The sequence below is a fragment of the Cricetulus griseus genome, chromosome 2 (assembly GCF_003668045.3).
Source record: "Cricetulus griseus strain 17A/GY chromosome 2, alternate assembly CriGri-PICRH-1.0, whole genome shotgun sequence".
Lineage (NCBI taxonomy): Eukaryota > Metazoa > Chordata > Mammalia > Rodentia > Cricetidae > Cricetulus > Cricetulus griseus.
Window position 1 is genome coordinate 42211824 of NC_048595.1, and position 24332 is coordinate 42236155.

At 50.6% G+C, this 24332-nt stretch overlaps 1 protein-coding gene across 5 annotated transcripts in view; it reads right to left on the reverse strand.

Annotated features, from left to right (window-relative positions):
* Glis1 (GLIS family zinc finger 1) overlaps nucleotides 1-24332 on the reverse strand; it is a 186358-nt gene that overhangs the window by 13513 nt on the left and 148513 nt on the right. For 2 of the 5 annotated variants that reach the window (XR_004768183.1, XM_035439731.1), the window contains exons 5-6: nucleotides 5191-5364; nucleotides 1029-1139 (exon numbers count right to left, since the gene is read on the reverse strand). Coding sequence is in view for 4 of the 5 variants with exons in the window: in XM_035439731.1 (XP_035295622.1) it covers nucleotides 1029-1139; nucleotides 5191-5364 (285 nt within the window). In the remaining variant the exon portion in view is untranslated. The remainder of the gene's footprint in view (nucleotides 1-1028; nucleotides 1140-5190; nucleotides 5365-24332) is intronic. The other 3 variants (XM_027402380.2, XM_035439732.1, XM_027402383.2) reach the window with 3 other exon arrangements.

Consider the following 24332-nt stretch of genomic DNA (forward strand, 5'->3'; position numbering starts at 1 on the left):
CAAGAATGTATAGATATGAATACACTGCCCCCACATGTTCCACGGGTCATTCCAGGCACACACTTCTTTCCTGAACTCACCTGCCTACACTGCAAGAGAACGGCCCGGTATCGGCTCAACCCTGGATATATTCTGTCACTTAGTCCTCACTAGCACCCAGGAAGCACAGAGGCATAAGGCACAGAGGCAGGCCCTGCAGTTGGGACCAGAGCTCACACTCCTAACCATTATCCTTTATGGTTCTTGGCTCTTCCTGGGACCTTTCTGTTCGCTTGCAGATGGGCCACTGTAGGTGTTCAGGCTTGGACACCTCTTTTTGATGACTTTAGGGCTTAGTTAAAATAGACATAGTTAGAATGTGACATAAGCAGACTGTTGTATCTTCTTATATTTCACCTTTATGATTGTTAACTTTGGATACTTTGCACTGTTAAGTTTTAATCCTCTTTTAGACTAAAAGGGGGAATTAGAGGTGACACTGTAGGGAAGGTTTAAGAGTGAGGTGTGCTCACGTGGGCTTCCCTTCTTCCATTTCATCTTTGGCTTGCTGTACTTACTGCTGCCTTGCTGGCTGGCTGGGTCGCTCTGTAAGTAAGGCTTTTCCCTAATAAATACCCTTATATTTTTACCTGACTCCGTATTGGTAAATTCCCACATTAGGCCATTGCCCTTTATTTGTGCTAGATATAAGCCCCCTGCTGTCATTATCATTTGGCAAGGAGCCTCCTCTTGGTGTGTACCTCATGCCACTGGAAATGGGTACTATGTCATTTGTCTTGCATCTTCAATGCCCTAGCCCAGGGCTGGGTATGAGTGTCTTGGTTAAAGGTGCCAGTCTTTTGGTGGGTGAATGTCTAGCCAGTTGAGGTGATAAGGGCAGGGTTGTGGGCTGGTATACTGGGCAGATGGGAGAGCAGTGGCATTTACAAGTGTGTAGAGAATGGCATGCACACAGACGTGAGGCACTTGGTCTGATGCTGGGATCAGAGGTGTCTGCAGAGATGGGTCTGGGATTTGTGGCCACCTACCTTCTTACGCACCTGCTGCTCTTTGGCTGAGTGGGCCTTCACGTGCTTGCGGAGGGAGCTGGGGTCTGTGTAGCGCTTGGAGCAGCCAGGGATCTGACAAGCATATGGCTTCTGTAACATCAGAGAGGCATGAGGGATACATAAGAGGCCACTGTTCATGGTGAAGGTCCCCTATGTGACCTGCCATGGGAAGGATGAGTGGGTAAGGCACCTGGCTTGGGAGAGGAGAAGCTCTGTGTCCTCATTCTGCCACTGTGTTGGGAGTGCAGGTGAGTTGCCTCCTGTCCACAAAAGGGGACCAACTGAGCTCTGTGGGTCCTTCTGGCTCATACTGGCTGTGACAAAAGTGCCCTCATAGCATAGCTGCACAAAAGCAGTGTGTGGAGTAGGGGTACACAGGAGGTTGTCCCGGGCAGGGGAATGAAGAGAGGAAGAGGGCATGTCCTGCTGCCAGCCTGGATGACTCCTGTTAGGCAGGGCCAAGGGGCACTATGGGCCACAGCAACCAAGGTCCTTCTTCCAATAACTGGGAGAGTAGAGGGGGTTGACCTCAAAAAGCACAAGCTAGGGGCCCGAAGACTGTGCTGTCTCCATGGGCCAAATGCCCTCCCTGTCCTGGAAGACAAACAGGGGACCCCCAAGTCAGCCCCTTACTTCTTCTTGGACCCCCCCTTCAGGTTGTCCCCTGCCTCCCAGGACCTCATCTCTTCCCATGCATAGTCCAGAGCTTTTGTCACAGGACAGTCATGTCCTGCCTCCTAACACCCTTCCATGGCCCTCTGACCCTCTGATGATCAGAAACTAGGTGATTTCCTGGCACTGACTGGGGTCTTCCTCTTACCATTGTCCCCATGCATACCCCGCAATGTTCTTCCCATCCTACCCAACCTACATCACCTCTTTAGCTTTGCTTAGGTTTTTGCCTTCTGGATTGGCCTGCGATTCCCACAGGCTGCACTGCCCACCCTGTGCTGCCCGGTCTTCCCACTGTCCCTCTGCTCTACCAATGAGAGACCCATCTAATCCTGGCCATGATCCAGAAGACCAGGGAAGGGCAACTTGTGACTCTACCTGCATCTCACAGCTCAGGGGCTTTCATAAGACCAATTTGGGGCCCCCAGCTACAGAGGCATAAAGTTCACAAGATTTCCTTTTTTAAACACAGAGTGCTTCAGAGCCCCCGGGACTGCCTCCTGGAACCACAGAGGTGGACAAGTGTGTGTATGTAGGAACCAGCACCTCTTAGGGTAAAAGCCCCAGGGACTTCCATGCCCAGTCAGACACACCAAGTGGAGTTGCCCACAAAGCCTCAAGGCATTTCTGCCCCTGCCAGAGGCAGGAAAGCTGGGAGAGGTGCCTCCTGTCAGGGGCCTTGTGGGGAAAAGCAGAAAGAGATGACCGTAACCATACCTTGGAGCTGCCACGGAGATTGCCAGGTTAAAGAATGGAGAACAACAAAAAGAGAGAGACAGCGGTAAGAAGTTGACTAAGCCAACAGGAAGGCGGGGGCGGGAAGCCTGCCTTGGACTGCCTAACACTTGCTTCAGCATGCGAGCCCCACACTTACACAGCCCCTCACATGAGACCCAACCTCCACCCTAACACACACAGTCTCTCTCAGGGGCCCTACCCAACCCAGAGCACTCTCCCATGAGTCCTGCCCTGCCCTGAGCTGACTGGCCCCTGGCCTTGTCCTCTGGGACTGCTGATACAAATCCACAGGCTTTGGTCAAAAAGCAAACAAATAGCTCTGTGTGGTAGGCACACTCGCTTGGAAACAGAGCAACAAGACTCATCTTTGTGTTTGTTTTTCCAGGGCTTGACGTGTATAGAACATTCCTAAGGCCCAGCTCCCTTGAGCCCTCAGGAAAGCCCGTGGATGTCCCAAGCAACTAGCCAAACCCTAGGCCCGGAATCCCCATACAAGCTCCAAGACTGGGGCTGTGTTATTCCCACCAAGGCGACTCTTCTTTGTCTGTACAGAGCTCTGGACATGAGAGATGGTTACATCTTTGAGGGCTCCCTAGATGCGGCCCTGCTAAGCACTGGTCACCATGGTTCCTTCTGAGTACCACACCTACCCCTTAGAATGCTTCAGCTTCAGTTGTGCAGAAGACATCACAGTGAGGAGGTGTGTGTGTGTGTGTGTGTGTGTGTGTGTGTGTGTGTGTGTGTGTGTGTGTGTGTGCCTCTCTATTAGGGGCCTTTCTTCTCCCAGTGCCTCCAAACATGCCAATCAAATAAGGCAAACAGAGGCCCCCATCCTGCTGATGGAGAAACTGAGGCCCATACTGGAAACGGTGGCACACCTGGGGTGTGGCAGGATCTGGCTGACATTAAGTCTCAGAGGGACAGACTAGGAAAGAAGGGGCTGTCCAGTTTGCAGGTAGGCTTCACATCAGCTGTACCCCCTCTATTCTCAAGAGGCAGAGCCAAAATCAGAGTTGAAGTCTGCTTTCTCCAATTTGTCCAGAGAACCTCCTTCCTGCCATGGGCCCCGTGCTCCTGATAGCTGGGACTATGGCTGGGGGTCTCCTATGAAGCTAAGGTTCTATGTGTCAGCCTGTCTTACTGCTGACCTGGAGGTTGCAGGCTGGGATATGGTCTAGCAACAAGGAGCTGTCCATACTATTCAGGCAGATATGTGGGTGTGAGTGAGGGCCCTTAGATGGATGAAGGCCTGGGATGATAACCTGTGGGTTTGTGTGGACCTGACTTGGCCCAGCCCTCAGAAGTTCTGTTCAACGGGCTGGGTCTAGGAAGCACAGGAAGGGGGAGTGAGAAACAAGCAGGAAACTAGAGAGGCCGTGGGGACATGCCCTAGGCCTGCAAGGTGGGAGAAGGGCAGTGTAGCCTGTAAGGGGAGGGGAGTTGGTTTTGTATTGGGGACAAGGAGGGCTTGGAGTCACTCAGCTGTGCCTTTGGATCTGTCACTTGCCTGCCATTGACATGACCTGACTTAGGTCTCAGCTTTTCATGAACTGGAGCAGGTGTGTGACACTACTGGGCTGGAAGAAATCAAGAAGGTATAGTCCAGTCCAGGCCCTGGCCTAACTCCATAGTCTGTGACTTTGCTGCTCACTTTTCTGTACCTGGTTTCTGGGCTGTGAGATAAGGGCTAGGACTCTGGAGGGCTGTGTGTCTTGACCTCTGTTGCTTTATGGCTTCCAACTTGCACTCAGTTACCCTCTTGGGCCTGTTTCCTCAGGGAAGGCATATCGACTGGTGCCTGGCCCCATCCCAGCTCCCTACACATCTGCAGCAGAGCAGAGAACTGCTTGGAGGTCCAGACATGGGGTTTTCTAGCAGATTCCAGCCTTGTGCTGCACATAGGGTTGGGATCCTCCTAGGTACATGCCACTTTCCCCATCACCTGTGAGACTGGCATGAAGACTGAGTCTGTCACCTCTGCCAGAGTTCAGCCATGTGAGCCCCTAAGCCTGCTTCCCTCCTGTGTCAAATGGGTCAGGGACCTTGGTAGCAGGGTCAGTATAGGAGTGACATTCTGAAAGTGCTGTGTTAACTGCTGATGTCTTCATTTGTACAGGGCAGCCTGGGACAGAGATGTGGGTCTCTACTGCCTGGAATAAGGACAGGGGCGTGGAAAGAAACACGATGGTCAGGCTGCTGTGGCAAGATGCTGGTTCTTAGGTGTCACCAACTACAACCCCTTAAGGGACAAAAACAGCCCTAAAGAGTCTACGTATTATCCCCAAGCGAGGAGTGGGAAGAGCAGGGAGTGGCTTTCTCAGGATGCAGATAAAGGTAGCCTGCCAAAGAGAAGATCTGGGGGTGAGAGCACCTACTTTCCCTAAAGACTTGGGCCTGGGGTGGTACTCATGGGCCAAGTAGAGTAGTCTCAACTGGAGGCCCTTTTTAAGTTTGGTCTGCCCATCCCACATCCTGAGGACACACGGCCATACCCAAGTTATTTGCAGTTGTCACAACTGGAGAATGATGGGAGGGGAAAAACTATCTACTCAGTAGAAAGCCAGGGGGCCTACTAATTAACCTATAATACAAAGAACATGCCCCCATCATTCCTGATACAGTGTTACCGGCCCGCGTAACACAGCTTGAGTACAGGCAGAGATGCAGCCTGTAGAGTGGGGTTTGTGTACAGCCCTATTCCACCCGGGGCCTCCACTTCAGGCCTACCTACCGTGTCGAGGTGGGTGCGTTGGTGCTTGGCACGGTCGCTGGAGTTGCTGAAGGCCTTCTGGCAACCTGGGTGCTGGCACAGGTATGGCTTCTCGCCTGTGTGGCTCCTCAGGTGGATCTTCAGGTTCTCCAGGCGGGAGAAGGCTTTACTGCAGCCTTCAAACTGCAGGAGAGGCTAATGAGGGATGCCCTCAGCCCTGAGGGCCCACCCACCTAGAAACAGCACCCCTAAACCTGCCTGTCCCAGCCCAAACTGCCTCCTGTTCTCCCTAAGCGTCTGAGAACACTGCCCCAGGAAGTGATCAGGGCTCAGAAATGGGCCACGAGGGCGGAAGATGACCTTCTGCTCCTGACCTTGGGAATAACAACTCACATACATGCCAACTATGCACCCCGGGGTCAGCAACTCAAAGAGCATGGAACCCCAGAAGGAGGGAGTCCCTTGATGCTGTATCTGGCCCCTCTCCAAAGGTGAGGCTGTGGCTATTCATCAGGGACTATATAAGGCCATCATCCTTGATAACAGTCGTGAGAGCAATAGTGACATTTGTACACTGACGTGTCTTGAGTCATCTTAGTCACTTAGCTGTCGTCTGTCCACCATTTAGTACGTTTTGTGCCGAGTACTGGACATGTAATAGACACAGCACAAATGTTAGGTTCCTGGCAGAGAGAGTGTGTGAAGAAACGAGTCACAGTGGAGGGAGGAATGAAACGGCCCCAACTGTCTATTCCTGCAACTTCTGTCACACCTGGGCCTCTCTTCCATACCCTCTCACATCAAGTCCGCCCTGCCTCCACTGCCCTGGTTACCACACAGCTGCCCAGGAGCCTTGACATAGCAATACAATTCTGTGACCCTCTCCTCACAGACCTGACATTCTATCCCCGTGGCCTCCCCACCTGCCTGCCTCTCTAGGCCCAGCCTCCGTTCATATGGCTTCTCTGCCTTCTGGCTAAGATAAAGTGCAGCTTTCATTCAGGCAGGCCACTCAACAAGAAGGTCACCTCTCCTGGCCATCCCCGCTCAGCCTTCAAAGTCCAGCTCAGACACTGAGTGAGGCACCAGTTCCAACCTTTAGTGTGGTGCTACCGACTGCCCTCCTCTGCCTCTCCCCGCTGTCTGCTCATGCCAGCTGGCCTTGCGGCTGTATTTCAGGGTGTGGTGAAGGTCCACAGTGGCTGGTATTTGCTGCTCCAGTCATGGTGCTGGCGTTTGACTACAAAACTCTGAAACATGTGACATCAATGTCCTCATCTCAAAAACTCTGGTAAAGTGACCTGCCCAAAGTCACATGATGTAGCAAAGACAAGGTATAAGCCAAATGTGATGTCAAAACCTAGGTAGGTCATCAATGCTTGCTGAGAAGGAAGGGACTGAGCCATTGGCTTTCTCCCCATGTCCACGGCTGATGGATGTGCCAGCCATGAGTACCTATTCCAGGTGAGGACTCAGGTGACTCCAGCCCTATGGCACCAAGTCCCCCTGGGCTGCTAGGGGGCGGCCAAGTTCCTTGAAGGCCAGGGTTCCGAAACAGCTCTTCCACACCCCTCTTTCTAGTCTCCCCCTCAGTAGAAGGAAGTTGCTAAAGGTTCTGTTGTTTCCCCTCTCCCCTGGCCCACTAACTTTAACTGCTAGTAAGCTTGGGATATGTCTGGAGAAGCCTGTGGGCAAAGGTAAGATCCTATGGTCCATTTGGTCTATGATCTTGTCCCTAGAGGGGACAGGGGACAGGGTTGGATGTATACTCTGGGTATTGGGGGGACAAGACCAAATTCACACCCTGGGAATTAGGGGGACAGAGTAATATATGGATTATGGGAATAAGAAGGGACAGGGTTATATATACACCAGCCTGGGAGGAATTCGTACAGTCATACATACATACAAAAATCATGATATGACATAATATATATATATATTACAATGTAATAAGCCACCTTTGGCTGTTTGTGGCAAGTAGGACTTGGGGAAGAGACAGAAAAGACAGTTGCTGCAGTTACAGAAGAGGACCACTGAAACCCAGGCAAGAGCGGAGGCCATAGCATAAATTCCTGTACAGCCACAAGGACAAGGGTCACAGATAATGACCCCTTGGATGCCAATTGGGTCACAGTACAGGCTGTTGCTGGGGTCAACGTAATGTAAGCTTCTTGAGCTGGGTTTCAAGTTATGGGCCCTGTTCCTTTATCAGAACAAGAAGGAAACCCTGGATGGGGAACAGCAGGGGACCAATTGCTCCCTGCTCACCTGCAAAAGGCCTTGTGCCAAGTTCATCCACATGTGGTGAAGGAACCTGGGCAGGAACAGGCCTCCCCTCAGCATCCACTTTGGCCCTTTGTTCTCACTGACTGGCTGGTTTAAGGGAAAGGTTGTTGGAGGAGACCAATAACTCTTAGCTGCGTGATTTCTCTGACTTTGGAGAGCCTGTCAGACTCTGGGGATCAGTTTACCTCTTTCCCACCAGGAATCTGTGGATCTTTGTCTGGGCTTCCAAACACCTGTTTCCGCACCCCTCCTGGGAAGTCTTCCCTTCCCACACTGACAATTTAATGTATACATTTTTTTTAGAAGCCCAGGATCTGTGTTAATGCCCCAAATGTCTCTCCCACCCCATATATCCCATGCATCAGCTGTGGAGAGATGACTCTGAACTTGCCAGGAATCTCCATCCCAAAAGCCCTTTTAAATACATTCACAAGGTCTCGAAGGCCCTTTCCTTCCTTTGCCCCCTCAGCAAACACATGCCTCTGTTCAAGCACCACCTCCTGGGAGCGGCCTTCCTGATCCCACATGCAGAACCCCTGTGTTTGTGGTGGAAGGGTTTCTCGGCACAGCCCTGCCTTCTCTCCCCATCAAGGACATCAAGTGTCAGGTAGAGAAGGGTCGCTGCCTTATTCATCTGAGATTAAGATGCTGCACAGATTCTGGCAGATCCAAGCTCCCACCAGGACAGGATCCAGACCTGCTCAGCCCTTGCAAGCCCTGTGGTCATTTCTATTCAACAACTACACAGATGAGGTTAGAGACAGGAGGCTGAGTGTTGGCTGACCTTGGGCCTGGTGTTGCCAACGCAAGTCGTCTTCTCCCCGTGGCCTTCTGAGTGCTTATAACTCTGCCCTGTAGATGAGGAGCTGAGGCCCAGTGAGAGCAAGCTCAGTGACTGCAGATATGGCCCCACTGCAGATGACTCTGGCTGCTCCCCGAGGGATCCCAGGGAAGTCACTCTGTGAGTCTCAGTTTCCTCATCTGGAAACTGGGCGAATGCTACTAACCTTGGAGGGTGGTATGAGCAACACACAGCAAGTTCTGATCTTGCCACTGTCGCTTAAGGCCACAGAGCAGGTTAAGTGGCAGTCTGCCTGACCTGCTGCGTGCGTGCGTGCGTGCGTGCGTGCGTGTGTGCGTGTGTGTGTGTATACATGTGCCCTCCCACTATTCTCTTTCCTCCTCTTGCTCTGCACCCCCTGCAGTTCACTACCTGGCTAACCCCCTCACCACACTCTGCCTTCCAACACCAAAGGCACAAAATGCCTTAAAGTCCCACATACAGCAGAAGACACTCCAAGCTCTAAGAAGGGGCTGAATTGCTGGTGTGTGTGTGTGTGTGTGTGTGTGTGTGTGTGTGTGTGTGTGTGTGTGTGTGTGTGTAGTGGGGGAGGGAGCTCCAGTTGCAGGATTAGGGATTACCAAACCCTTCCTGGAGGGGCTGAGCCCTGATACCTGGGTTTTTGCAAACGAGGTGCCAAGAAATTCATTTCAGGGAGACAGCAGACACAAGCACAGGCAGATAGAGCTGCAGGGGCATCAGGGTTCTAGAGACAGCTGCCGAGTCAGTATCAGGGCAAACAGGAGGGCAGCAGCAAGGGGAACCTCTAATTACGCACATGGCAGAGCATGTGAGTTCTGGCATTTCTGATCTGAAAAACCTTACAGACTACCCCTATACAATTGCTGCCAAGTCCCAGCAGACAATGACGTCATGCTATTCACCTGGGATGCTCCAACATGGCTTCTGCTGGTGGGACCACCTTTCCTACCCAGCTGCTGAAGCTAGGAACCTGTTTCCTTCTCCTTAACCCCATCAGCCAGCAGCCTATGGAGGTGCCATCTCTCCAACAGCTTTTCATCTTTTCTCTACCCATCATGTATGACTCACCTGGAAATCTACATAGCTACCTGCCTCCTCCCAGTCCACTCCCACATGGCATCCAGACAATGTCTATCCTTGACTCTTCCGTACCTTAGCATCTATTTTTTTTTTTTTTTTTACCCTGGCTAGTACAATCTGGCCTTGGTGATGCTTGACAGTGTCATCAGCTCTCACACCACTGACTCTAGCATCTTGTGCAATATGGTACCAATCTAACCTTCATACCCTGAGGGAATGGTCATAGGTTCTCTCACCTGCCAGAGCCCAGATATCTCCTGGGCACACAGGGAGGGTGCTTTTGGGAACTGAAGCATGCATGGAGCATCCTTCGGCTCTTGGTCTTGATGCTACTAGTGGCCTTCGGCATTTCCGTGGACACAACTTGTTCAGGGTAAATTTAAACAATCTGTTCAACTAACCAGATACACTCCAGGTTCATCTAGCTTGAAGCAAAGGCTCTCACACATGGGAATGGGTGACTGCTGGGGGAAGAGGGTGTCTCATAGTCTCAAAACATGTCAGGAAGGATGGCTAGATTTTTTTTCTTTCTCATTCACCTGAAAATATATCAACATTGAAATCCATCCTAAGAGAGAGTAGAATAAATTCAAAATACCAGGCATCTGGCAATACCCTTCAGACACCTACCACTCACTGTCTAGTGCTGTGTATTTCACTGAATCAAGACAATGGGCCCTGCCAGGGGAGTGACTTCCCAGGCTCACCCTGCAGACAAAGCAAGGGAGATTCAGAAAGGTGATGTCACCATACTCAAATGGCCAATTAGAGCTTGGATCTGGCCTGGAGTCTGACTGACATGGCTGCACATCCCTAAACTCTGCTCAGTTCCTCAGGGTGCTCACAGAGCACTGAAACCAGGCTGTTAGGAGTTACTCCTGGGGTTTCAAACTGGGCCCAACACGGGTTCTGATTCTCGGCAAACCCAGGCCCAGGTTGATGGTGGGAGTTGCTCTGTCATTGCTGCCACAAGAAAGGAAACCTGGGCAACATAGTGGAGAGGAAAGCATGGCTGATCTTCAGAGCACAGAGCCTTGAGAGGCCCTGTTCCCACATGTGGGGTGTGTTACGAAAGAAGATTAAAATAATGGGGGAAAATACCCCGGGAACCGTGAAGCCCCAGACCATCTGGAGTTTTATAGTAACAGGCAGAGGGGAATCAGCCTAATTGAAAAAAGTCCACTGCAATCCATTACTGCTGCGTGCAGCTCACAGTACGGAGGGCAGGAGATGAAAGACAGAGGGGAGCCATTGCTGGAGCCAGGGAGGGGGCAGCATCATCCCCTCCAGGCCCAGCCCAAGGACCCTTCCAGTTCTGGGTGGGGAGGGGTTAGTCAAAGCCCAGGACCTCTCAGGCCCTGGGTCAGGCTTAGAATCTGCAGGATGGGTTAGACTCTCAGCAAGTTGCCTTCCGAGCTGTTCACTCATGAGTAAGGGCTCATACCCTGCAGGGGAACCTTCTGGGTGGCAGACATAGTTGGCTCGGGTGATGATGTCTTTCCCGCTGGCCCCTGGGGAAGAAGCAAGAACTCTGTCTCACACGTAAGGTGTATGATGACACCACACATAAACTCACACAGAACTTGGGCAAATCACATCCCACCTCTGCCTTCATTTTCCTCCTCTCTAAACGGGGCCACCACAAACAGCTCTGAGGAGTAAATACATTGATACGCCCAGAGTAGGACCTGGCACACAGTTGGTGCCTAATGAATGTCAAGTTTCTTCCCTGGGGCTGACATGGCCCAAGAGGAAGGAAGGCCCAGTTTCTCATGCCCTGATGAAGAATTTGGATGCAGAGAATAAAGAAGAGGTTTGAGGGAATGGGGCGTGAGGCAGGGCAGGGGAGGAAATGCCTCCAGATTTGGCATTTGCCAGTGACTTGCTTCTAAACAAACACATTTCTGGTTTAAGGGTAAAATATATTGGGTTACAATAGCCTGGCAGGCCATTCAGAGATCAACTTCTCATTTTTGTACAAACTTTTAAGTTACTTTACAATGATTTAGATGGGAGAAAAGTGCAGTGCCAGATTCTTTTCCAAGATGTCAAACAATGCTGTGTTTGGCCAGCATTTAAGACCAGCCATCCGGGGATTTGAGGGCCACTCCTCAGCCCCTCACCCTGGGGGAGACTCAGGCTGGCCCTGAGTGTACCATCCTAGGATCGCCTGTGGCTTTCACACTCCGGAACCTCTGGGGGACAGTCAAAGCATGAAGGGAAGAGACAAACATGGAGGGTTTGAGGATGTCCCGGGGAGAGGGGATCTGAGGCTGTGGAGCCTGGACCTTTCCTTACCAGGACCACACTGATTAACTCTGGGTCAGGCCCATCTTGGGCACAAACCCTTGTCCACAGAGGAAACGGGTTTCCATTCCTAGTAATTGAGGGAGACCTAGAGATTTGGTGGTCAGCCAGCAAGGACCAAGATGGTGGGCCTTCTGCGGGTATATGCAGAGGTTTGGCTAGGGGTCAGAGCCCAAGGAGAGGGGAGACAGAGCAGATCTCTCCCCCGTACATCCACACCAGGCCACCAGATAGAGACCCAGAATTACAGACAACACGTCCATCCTAACATTGACCCTTTCCCTGTCAACCTAGCAAGCAGTATGTCAAAGACAGGACAGCAGAATACAAACATAAATTCAAACACACCAAGACCTAGATATTCTCTCTGCACACATACTCTACATATTCCCCACCAGACGGACCCCTTACCACTCATGACACACAGGCCAACACACACACAAGCTTGAACATTTACCTCAAAGTAACAAGCCCCAGATATTACCACCTGCACAAACATGCCAACTCTACAGCCTCTAGAAACTCAGATACATGATCTGTGTGAGACACAACACACGCAGAAACTGACACACATGGATTAAAGGTGGCCAGTACGTGTATTCTAGAAGAAAAGCATGCCACCTAGAGACAAAAGGCTTCCACGATGACATACCAGCATCCAGACACCCACTAGTACAGTCAGGCCCCAAGACTGTCGCTCTCTCACACCCTCTCTTAGCCTCCAGGGAGCTCTATGAGGTGGCACAGGCTCTGCAGGGAGAAGCTAGGCCTACTGGCTCCTGACTTCCCCAGGCTGGCTTTGGATCAAGCCGAGAGCCTGTGAAAACCCCAAGACGGTGGCCTTCCTACTGGCCTCACTCACCCATGCTCAGCTCAGTCCAGCCACCCTGCCTTCAGTCCTTCTTTTAGGCTTGGCTCATATTGAGGCCTTTCCTCAGCCTCCTTCCTGCTGGCCTGCCATGAACACCTGCTAGTGCTGAGGTGGACTTTTCCTTCTTTATGCAGTGCACATTCCTTGGGGCCTTGCTTGAGGCCCTGGGACCTCACGACACACTTGTAACACACAGATTGAAGCCAGTGCCCAAATTAATGAAGGGTGCCCAGCAGAGGTAATCTGAAGGGACAGTGACAACCTAGGTCCCAGGCCTCGGCCCTGTACACACCCTCAAACTATCGAAGGACGGTGACAAAAGCTGCCTCATGACACATACAGCCACAGGAAATCCAACGGAGAACCATCCTGGTGGCCAAGGTCCCAGCGTGTTGAGTGCCTCTCTTCCCTGGTCCCATCAGTATTACAGCAACCCTGGGAGAGGCAAGACTAGGTTTCTGTCTCTGAGATGGGTAAACAGAGGCACCGAATGGCAAGGAAAGGACCTAAGGGCTGAGCCTCAGCTCGTTTAGGTTGTGGCTCTAAGAGGTAGGAGGAGAAGGTATCCAGTTATAGAGGCCCAATCCTCACAGCTCCCCTAATGGCCTGTCAAGCTGGCTAAGGAAGGGGAGGTCCACAGGCCAGTCAGAGTAGTGGAGAGGGCCCACTGTCAATAGTTCTGCTTGTGGCCTCTCTCCAGTGTCCATGGTGATATCCGGTTACCTAGCCACACAGAAGCGTCCCCACTAGGCCAGGTACCTTGGGAAAGTGCCTTTCCCACTAGGCCTCACTCAGTTCTCATCTGTAGAGTGGGGGTGTGTGTGAAATAGAAAGAACTGTGCCTCTTAAGGGCCAGGGGGTGGAGATGACTCAGCAGAAAGTAGAGTAGACAGGAGCAAGCTCTTGGCTTTTGAGCAACTTCAAGACCAAATGGAAAGAACTCTGCAGAGCAGATGAGTCATGTGGTTAGTACTTCAAATGATGCTTCTGCCATTAGCCCACATGAGAGTGCCCAGGATGGTGCCTGGCATGCCATGAGTATGTATGAATACCTGTTAAAGACGAAATAAAAACAAGGAATAAAGATGGTCCAAGGAAGTCCTTCTCCCTTCCCTATCTAGAGCCAGATTCCAGAGCAGAGTGGGGCGGTAGCTTGCTGTCCAGGGGTGGTCACCCAAGTTAGTGCAGTCCAGGTGTGAACTTGGGGGAGAAAGAGCAATTCCCATCTTCCAAACGGCACTCTGGCCAGGACAGAGAGGGGAGAGCCATGGATACAGTAAGGGTCCCCCGAAGTGGGGAGGCTTTGCACTGTGCCTTCCCATCCTTGGGGCCAAGCCCTGGGGGCGTTGGCAGCACTCTATTTAGCTTGGCTGCCCTTTTGGTAGTTTCTGTGTGTCTCAAGGAGGTCTGTCCCACACTAAAGGGGAAGACAGATTTTTTGGAGCCAGGTCAGCCTAGAGCTGATGAATGGGGGACAAGAGGACTCTGGCCAGAAATGGGGTAGGGTGGCTAAGCAGGTGTCGTGTTAGAGAGGACTGAAGGTCCTTCAGTTCTACTTACGCCTGTATGTCCCAGAACAGAGAGATTGCTAGGGAATGAGTGCTGGGTGCTGCTCTGTGGGCTTCTGGAGGTGGGCTCCCTGGCACAGATGCCTGAGCTGTGGCAAACTTGAAAGTTAAATCTGCTCTCCTCACATTCCACTTTGTGGACTTCAGATTGAATTCTGACATAACACAGACAACACCAAGTGTCCCCTGTGGGAAACACAGACAAGGAGGACCATAGCTGGCATTGATGGCACACCTCAGTCAGGTTCAGCAGTCTTATCTACACCTTGCTTGGCTGATCTTCAGAATCCCCTGGATGGAGGGGCCACAGTACCCCTTTTCTTAGATGAGGCTTCCAAGGATGCCCAATACCAAGGTTCTTACAATGCACTGAATCGGAAGCAAAGTGTTAACAGGGATTAAGGAAACACTACGCCACAACTAAAGAAGTCACTAGAGAAAGAACAAATGTGACTAGAGAAAGAACAAACGGTTACTAAGTCACCAGAAAACAATCTTAGTGGTTACAGCCACCACAGTGAGCACTGGTGTGTCCGAAAACCGCAGATCTCCAGCAGTACAGCCTAGCCTGGACCGGACTCTGCAAAGGCCCAGGCTTTCAGCTTCCCCAGGGGCGCTCCCTCTGTCAGGCCAGAGAGAAATACACTGCTGTCACCACATGAAAGAACCAGCTATGAAAACCAAAGAGTTATGCCTGTGCGATAAGCAAGTCCCTGAGGGGAAATGTTCAATGTACATGTTCCTCCGAGCTCTAGGGACCCGAGGTGCTTTCTGGGAAGTCAGCTGCCCAGATGCCTGGCTCAGCAGAGCCTCATCACCCCAACTCAGGGGACGGCTGGAAGTCATTAGCATTATGTCAGGAATAATGTGAAATTAAAATGTTTAGCTTTGGCTTCCAACGTAGAGAAGGACAAAGAGAGGAGGATGCCATTGCACTGAGCTGCTCAGCTGTGACCTGGGCACCAGTAATTCATAGAAAAGAAATTGCTGCTTGGCACTTGGGCCCAGGCAGGACCCTGAGAGTGCCAGCAGGGCTGAGGATAGAAAGTGGCATCTGCAGTATGGCCCAGGAGGAAGCAGGTTGGGTACAGCCCAGGAGACAAACTCAGGGAGGCCTTCTATCCTCCACACATCCTGCCCGACTCTCCTGCTGGCTTCCCTGTTGCTATTCTGAATCCTACTGAATTCTGTTCATCAGCCCTCATCTATTCCATGGTCAGGGGTTCTGAGACTGTCAGCCTGTTGTTGTTACTGTTCAAAACCCATCCTGGGCTTAGAATAAAAGCACAGCCAGCCATCCCCCTGCAGGCCTGTTAGCCAGGCTCCTTGGTCTACAGGGACTGCATTACTCCACTTCTACAACACTTCACTTGTCCTGGAACACCCTTAAGTGTCAAGGCTCAGCAGCAATATGGGTGTCACAGCAGGTACACTTAGGGAGAGTCCTGAGCCTCCTCAGGACTTCCCAGGGAAACTGTCAGGCCTAGCTGGGCCTCCAAAGGCCCTCATGTGACAGGAGAGACACCTAGGCAGCCAAAAGGCTTACCAAGGCTTCCTCTGGTCCCCTACATCTGGCAGTGTGTGCATTCTTGCAGTCCCATCCAGGGTCTTCCTGCTCCTACATTTATCCTGGCGGACAGAGTGAGTCACCTGGGTCTGGATTCAGATTCTAGTGCCCGTCTAAGGCTGTGATTGGTACAAACCATCCATCTCCAGGCTGCAGTGTGCCTGCTCCATTGTGAGGGTAGTAAGGATGAGACACCCCAGTGGCCGTGAGGAGACAGCGCCAGACACTGCTAGAGCACTGCTACCCACAGTCCTTGGTACAGACCTAGAAACAGGATTCAAGGCCGTGGGGGACAGTAAATTGAAGGGAAGTGGGTACTGGATACATGAGAAGGCAATCCAGACAGTCCCCAAGTCTGGCTGGTGACATAGTAGAGCCTACTAGAATGAATGAATGAATTCATTCATGTCCCACACACTCAGCTAACTGCATGGTTAGATGTCCAAAATGCACTGTCTGAAAAAACAAGCACAGGATGGCTCCCTTTAATAAAGTGTATTTATCATGTAATAAGGAAAGGCCTGGAAAAACCCCAGCAGTGGTCAGTTCTGAGTGGTGCCAGCAGGGGTAACCTTTTCTTTGCTATACTCTATTCTCTCCATACATTATTCTTATTGTCTCATATTTTATACTAAGTGGTGTTGTAAGAAGCTAGTGGGCAGTACAATTCTTTATTGACTGGTATAGGTTGCAATTCCAGACTGCTCTCTTAGTTCAGCATATGACCTTGAGCTACAGGATGTGCCTACCAATCATGAGTCGGTGGGAAGATCTGAGTCAGATCTGGAAGGGACATTTATTCCTGTCCTACATGACAGGGGCACAGGGTCTTCCACTAACTCAGTTTTTGCATAAAAATATAGGGACAGTGTGATGACTTCCAGAGAGGCTTTGAGGACTAGGGAAGTGGGTGACGACCAACTTTGCAAATGGCTTGGAATGAAGCCCGTGGTGCCGACAGCTGCATGCCTGTACTGGGGGCCCTGACATTACTGCCTGGATGAACTGAAGGTCATAGATACCTGCTCACAAGGATGAGCTCATTCAGTTCCTGTTTTACACATGGTGGCCAGTGATGACTGAGGCATCAGAGAAACAGAGTGGCAGGTTTAATTAAATGGTGGTGACAGACAGGAAGGGTGATGGCTACACTGTGCCCCCAGAAGAACACTGAGCTACAGAGGCCTGGGGAGGGACAATGTACTCATTGCCACAGACTCAAACGTTGAAGAACATCCCTGAGTCACCTGTGTGGAGCCTGGGCTATAGATCAGGAGATAAGTTCAATTCCCAGCTCTGATGCTTGCTGGCTCAGGTCTGAGGCATGTCGCCTGGCCCCTGTCCTGGAGTGGATGTGATACTTCTTCCAGTAGATTTACTCTAAGGAGTAAGACATGATCAGAGTGATACGGCCAGTGAAGGGGTGGTCCACTATAGTACCCATGTGCTCCCTTTCCTGCCATCATCCACTCAGAATGCCCGTCACCTGTCAAGCTCCAGCTCATAGCCTCCTCTTTCAGAAGCTTCCCTTGGTTTCCCTAGGATCCCAAGCCATGTTCTTTTTTTGTTTGTTTTTAAAATTTATTTATCATGTATACAGTATTCTGACTGCATATATGCCTGCAGGCCAGAAGACGGCACCAGATCTCACTACAGATGGTTGTGAGCTGGGAATTGAACTCAGAACCCATGGAAGAACAGTCAGTACTCTTAACCTCTGAACCCTCTCTGGCCCCTCAAGCCATGTTCTTCCCTCCACCACAGCCTCATACGCAGCACAGTAACTTCCAGACAGTGCCAGTTCCTACTGCTTCAGGGAGGAGTCAGACACAGGGCAGTCCTGGTCTTGACCTGGCAGTGGACTGGATGTACACTGGGTGCTCCAGGAAGGTCTGCTGATGGCAACAAGCTGCTCCAACAGAGCCGGCCTTCTTGTCCCATCCCACTGCTGGGTAAGGAGAAATGCTCCTTGTTTTTTAAATCACAGAGGATCTGAGGCAGAGGGATGCCACAGATATGGGCTCAAGGCTAAGTGTCAGATTGGCGGTAGCCTGACAGGAAGCCACATCGCCAATCTTTCAGCCCTGTGCTCTCTGACTACTGGCCTTGGGCTCTCACTCCTCCTACAACAGCTTCTGGATAGACAAGGGTGACAGGTATAGAGGCAGCAGTGGATGTGGCCAGGGCTGTCCCTCCCGTCATGTCCACAGGGCTAGATGGCACTCTGGCCTGGGACTCCACTCCTCTACAGCACTGGCTCTTTTGTCAGTAGTTAGTCATATCTGTGAGACAGCTGCTTTCAGATCCTACTTGGAAAAATCTCCTAAGGCAAACTTCTCCAAAAGCAGATCTTTCAGCAGAGACCCATGGAACTGTGAGGGCCAGGACTTAGGACACATTTGCTAACAGAGTAGCTTTCACTGTTGCTGGAAGGGCTGCATCATGGAACACAAGCTTGGTAACTCTGGTGTAGACTGGGGCCTAGTGTTGTATGTGCCTCTCTGCTCAAAACAGTTGTCAGAGATCACCAGGGCAAGTGGCAGCCATTTCTCATTAGAAATAGGGCTCATCACCTCCTCGGTCACTGAGGAGAGTGTCTCCTGTGAGGGGCAGAGAGAGGACTGTGCTCTCTGTCCATGCTGCACTGTGGCCCCTATACAAAACCATCACAAACTATTTTTCAGAACTCAAGCTTCCACCACGCTGCCACTCTGTCTTGTACTGTGGCCACAGCCCTGGGCCTGGCCTTGAGGGCAGCCCTTGCAACAGTTCAGAGGCCGCTGAGCTGCCTTGGCCCCTGCCTGTGAAGCTGAGCCGAGAGGAAGGTCAAGCTTGAAGCCAGATGTGCTGGGTGTGTTTCCCTGTGGTCATCCAGAGGTTTCAGTAGAGCTTTTCAATAGCTCTGCAGAGAAGGAACACACACAACCATAAAACCCACCACTTAAAGCATATAATGCAGTGGCTGTCAGCATATTCACGCCTGGGCAACCATCACCACAATGGTTTGTAGAACATTTTCATCCAAAGAAACGCTGTGCCACTGGCAGTCACTCGCTCCTCAGCTCTCTCCCTCTCCTGAATCCCCAGAGACTGCAGCCAGATTTTCTATTCCTATAGATTTGTCTTTTTTTTTTTTTTTTTTTGACACGTATGTTAGTTGAGTCATATAACATGTGGGTTTTATGCCTGGCTTCTTTTGCTTACCATCGTGTTTCTAAGATTCCTCGGTGTGATGTTGTAGGGTACACAGCACTTCAGTCCCTTTTAGGGCTTAATAATGTTCTGTTGGGGCCAGTAAGATGGGTCAGTGGGTAAAGTTGATTGTTGTGCAAGCCTTGCAACTAGTTCAATTCCTAGAACCCATGTTTCAGTGGAAGGAGAGGACCAACTAACAAAAGTTGCCCTCTGACATCTACACATGCTCTGTGGCATGCATGCCCTGCCATGACACCACACACAAATCTGATAAATAAATAAATAAATAGATAAATAAATAAATTTAGAAGTGTTCTGCTCTGTGGAGGTAACAGACCTATCTGCGTGACCACTATGGGGATACTTAGGCTATTCTTCTATTCTTTACATTTTGGGCTATGTTTAGTGAGGCCATGAATATTCATGTTGTGGGTTTTGGTGTGGATGTCCAGCCTCTCTTTGGCATGTACTTTGGAGTAGAACAACAAGTCCACACAGATGGTAACCTGACACTAGCTTCAAGAACTGCAGACTGTTTTCTAGAGCCAGGCCCCATCAATGTGTGAGGGTTCTAGGGTCTCCACACCCCCACAACCCTGTACCAAAATCATGCCTTTGGTTACTGCCAGTAAGTCAAGCAGCATCACACCAATTCTCACTTCTCATTTCTATTTTCCTGGTTAATGTCAGGCATCTTTTTCTGGGCACCTGACCATCTGTGAACTGCCCAGAGAAACATCATTCAAGCCTTTGCCCATCTGAAAACCCGGCTATCTGCCTTTTATTTCATTGAGCTGTGAGACTGTTAAGGTATGAATCCCTTCCCAGAACTGTGACTGCAAAAGTGACTGCTTTGAACTGAGCAGGAGCCACATATGCAATTCTTACTGCACGTGGCGCCATACTGAAACCTGTACATGCATAAGCATTTTCCTCCCACAACTCCTCAGGTCAACACTGCCATCATTCCCGTGCTGCAGACAAGCAGACAGCCACAATGCTGTAACCTGCTCAGTTCATCCATCCAGTAAGTGGCACAGCGGAGCTTGGGGCCCCAGCCTGCCAAAACCCCTCTGGGCAGGGGAACCCCTTGGGGCTGGCCACAAGCATCAGGAGACCTTATAAAGAAGTGTGGCTCTAACAGGTGTCAGGGCCACTAGATTGAGCCCAACTCCAAGGTTTCCTCTCTCCCCTGACAACACGGAAAGATCTGGATTTGATTTCATTGGGAAGGAGTTAGTTTCCTTATAGGCATGCATGCTCCAATGGGTGGAAAAGGAACATTCTCCCACAGGGAGTACAGGCTGTGGGGCTGAGGTTCAGGGTCCTCTACCGCAAACCATGAATGCTGCAGGCTGATGACATCAGAGAGGTCTCAGCTGTGAGCATCCTGGGACTGGCTTTGCAGCAGCCAGGGTAACTCTGATTCCAGGGCAGACTGTGGGTATGGAGGAACACAGACTCATGGGCATAGTTTCAAACTGTCCTCAAACCTCTCCATTGTAGGCCTGCTAACACTGGAGATATAAATTTTATGCAATTAGATAGTTACTGAAATTTCTGGCTATAAAATACAAATAGCAGAAGACCAGTCCGATAGTTAGCTGGGTAAGTTTTTACCAAAACTCACATAAGGGACTATAATAGTGCTGTGAAAAAAGCTGGGCATGGTGTACCATGGAATCCTGGGAGATTTTATGTTCCCAACACTACAGTTAATCATGCTAACTATTCAGTCTTCTCTACAATGACACTAGGAACTTGAGAAACAGGGAGGTGAAGAACCTCATCCAAGATGAGGGCAAACTGGGACTTAAACTCTTCTCAGTAGCATGTCCTGCCAACAGTCTGTCGTTACCCTTGCTGGGTATTTACTCAGGCCCTCTTGTACGGCAAAAAAAGGCCAACTGATAGTCTCCTCCATGTGACTGGGAGTCTGCTCTTCCACTGCTCTCCGAAATTTTTCATGATTATGTCACTTACACAAAGAAAGGGAATCATTTGCTTCTTGCAATTACTGAGCCCCCCCCCCCCCGGGGAAGTAAGGCGCCATCATCTTGGGACCCATTCACACTGTATGACCTATGCCCAGACAGAAGCCTCCTGCTAAGAAGCAGGCTGAGGGTACCCTCAGCCTCCATTGGACCCACCAGATCTTAAGTCCACAGAAGGGTCATTCCTCCTGGCCTCATGTCCTCATGTCAGTGGGGTGATTGTCTCTGCCCTGACCCTCCCTGGGCTGCTGGGAAGATTCCAGGTCAGTCATCACTGAAGGTGTCCCAGAGGCAAGCGGTCCTATGGGATAGCTGCATGAACAGATCCTGATGAGGGCTTCGCAAAGTACTTTGTCAGTGCCCCTCCACCCTGCCAGGGCCTCCTTGAGCTCCACAGAATGGCTCTCTTCTATGTTTTTTCCATGTTAACCCCGACTTCCTGGGTACTCACTATCTCCTCAGACTTCTGCAGTGACCATGCCTCAACTTTGACATCACAGCTCTCTCCATTCTCTTGGCCTGTTCATGCCTCCAAGAACTATGTCTACATGCTAGCTGCAACACCATGTGGCTCTCAGGTGGAGAATGGTGTGGAATGAGAGGCTCCGACATGAGAATCCAGCTAAGCCAGACACAGAATGTGGCTTCTCTTTCAGGAACTGGAGTCCTATACCAATCCTACCCACCCACTCACCACACACACACACACACACACACACACACACACACACACACACACTGAACACTAAGCACATAGGGGACCAACCCAATAGATATACAATGAATGTCTAACACACACACACACAATATCTTCCCACACCCAACACACACACAATAAGCACCCAGCATGCACATACCAGCCTTTACAACCGACAAACTCACAAGGAGCACACACCAACTTTTTATACCCTAGAGATGCACAAAACACACCCAGGACACAGCAACTCCTTACACCCAATATATATGCACAATACACATCAATAATCCCTTATACCAATACACATGCATAACACACACAGTGCACACCTAGCACACATAGACCTAACCCACATGTACATGCTATACACCTAACATGCTCAAGGCAAAGCTAATCATCCTACCACCTTACCACACCACACCCCAGGTCAATCCTCCTCATTTTCCCACTCACTACACATGCATACACTGAAAACATCCTCTCCAACTTCCTCCCACTCACACATGTCCAACCATATATGTATATCTAGTAGGCACATACACTCCCTAAACATAAACACATGCCATAGCCGTACCAACTTCCTGAAACTTATATATACATGCTGTAGTGTGTGTGTTATGGTGCATGTACTGAGTATGGAGTATGTTTGAGTACGGTGTTTGGAATTCGGGTATCTTGGATGTAGAAGGGTAACAGTGAAGACACAGTGTCAATTTGCATGTACCTAACTATATAAACCATCCTACCCCACACCAAAACCCACACCTATTCCCACATTCTTGTATTTAAGAGCCTTCCCGACCACATAACCCTAAACATATATTTTGCAACCCAACACACTTCAAATGCCCCACACTCATTTAGGTCATGTAGACACACAGTCATGCAGACACACAATTAGTAGACATGCAATCACATGGACAAACGGCAAGTGTCCTGATCAGCTGAAAGCTTGACACACATGCAGACACAAGCATCCACATGCACACTGTCACTGAGACCCAAGCCCCAAAGCCTGAGCTCTCCACTGCGGCGTTCTCATGTCTCGTACATGCCCAGCTGTATTCTACTATGGATGGGCAGTGTGGCCACAGTGGGTAGAACCAGGCAGGTCCCTTCAAAGCCTTTGGTGGGGCCCCTCCTCCATTCCTGGGGTTTCTGTGCCTGGACCAGTTCTGAGCAGCCAGCCAGGCCCAGGTGGCAGGGGGAGGGGCAGCACTCACCAACCTCCCCTCGAATTCCTGCCTGCTCCAGGGGTTTGCTCTTCCCTTGTTCATTAATGATTAAAATACTTTATGCAGACCACAAAGATTGTTGTCTTTGTCTTTCTTTCTTTCTAAAAACCAACAGATGCATTTGGGACCCTCCAGATCTCCTCGGGGTGATTTACATGGCCACAGCCAGTTCTTGGGGAAGCAGAGCAAACATTCCCATGGCCTAAGAGCTTCCCACCCCCATCCTGCTTGTCCATGCCTCTCTACCCAGCCACAGCCACACAGGAGGCAGCCTCTTGTGAGGCTTTCTATTTCTATTTTTGTCATCAGCCTTGGATGGGAGCTGGGCAGGGAGAAGCTACCCACCATAGATTTCTTTTACATGGTTCCTTTAAACACAGAACAACCACCTTAACCTATGGAGGTCTAAGCCACAACCAATCCATAGCTAACTATGGGACTGCCAACCTTCTTGGCCTCTCTCCTCCAACCCCATAACCCTATCACCCAGCTGTGGATGGCCCCCTGGAAGAGCAGGAAAGCTCTACCGTGCACCCGAACCAAAACAGGTGTGCTTGGACAGCAGTCTGAGTGTGGGCCACTTCCCTCAGATTTACCGGAAGACAGGAGTCTATCCCAGGTTCCCCCATACCTTCAGTTTACACAGCTCTCTGATGCTATGCCTGTCTGAGGCAGCCTTTCCTACACACATTAACTGTATTCTATTTAATCATCTTAAGGTACATGACTTTCTTCTAGCTGATGGAGACAGTGTGGTAAATAGCATGCATGTGGCCTTGACCACATGGGTGAGGCCACACAGACACCAATCCAGTAAACAGACAAGGTCAGGCAGGGCAATGGTAACACGATCAGGAAATCACTTGGCCTCATGACAGGCCTAAGTAAGGTGACCTTTGCTTAGGAGGTGGCTGCAGAAGGTCTCTATGAAGAAGAGGCAAATCTGAGGGTGAGAAGAGTCCACCCATGCTAGGCTCTAGAGTCCTAGAACGCTGAGGAAAGACCTGGATTTGATGCAAATATGTCACCACAGGGCTATTTAGGTAATCTGTTAGTATCAACATAGATCCAGGTTTGAGTCTTTGGGTATCAGGGACACTAGGGTAAGGGTGTGAGTAGGGATGGGTGGGCAGCAACACAAGCCCACCAATCTGCTGCTAACACACGCTCTGGACCCAGGGATGCCACCTCCGAAGGAAAACACACTCACTGTCTTCCAGGATCCCAATAGGGCTTCAGAGAAATGGGGGAGATGATGTCTGGGTACAGCACAGAAAAGGCTACACAAGCAGGGAGAGGCATGGATATCTGAGATGACCTAGCCACTGTCTGGATGTCTACAACCAGCTCTGAACAGACTTGGGTGACCTCACCTGGTTTTCAAGGCTTAGGGATCCTGAGGTCGGAATGTTCCAGAAAGATTTACATGGACATTCATATGAAAGGATTGGCCACCTCCACTCTGGTGGTCACGCCTCTCTCCCTCCTTACAGAGCAAGGTGCTGGCTGAGAAAGTCTCAGGGCTTGCTTTGCTCCT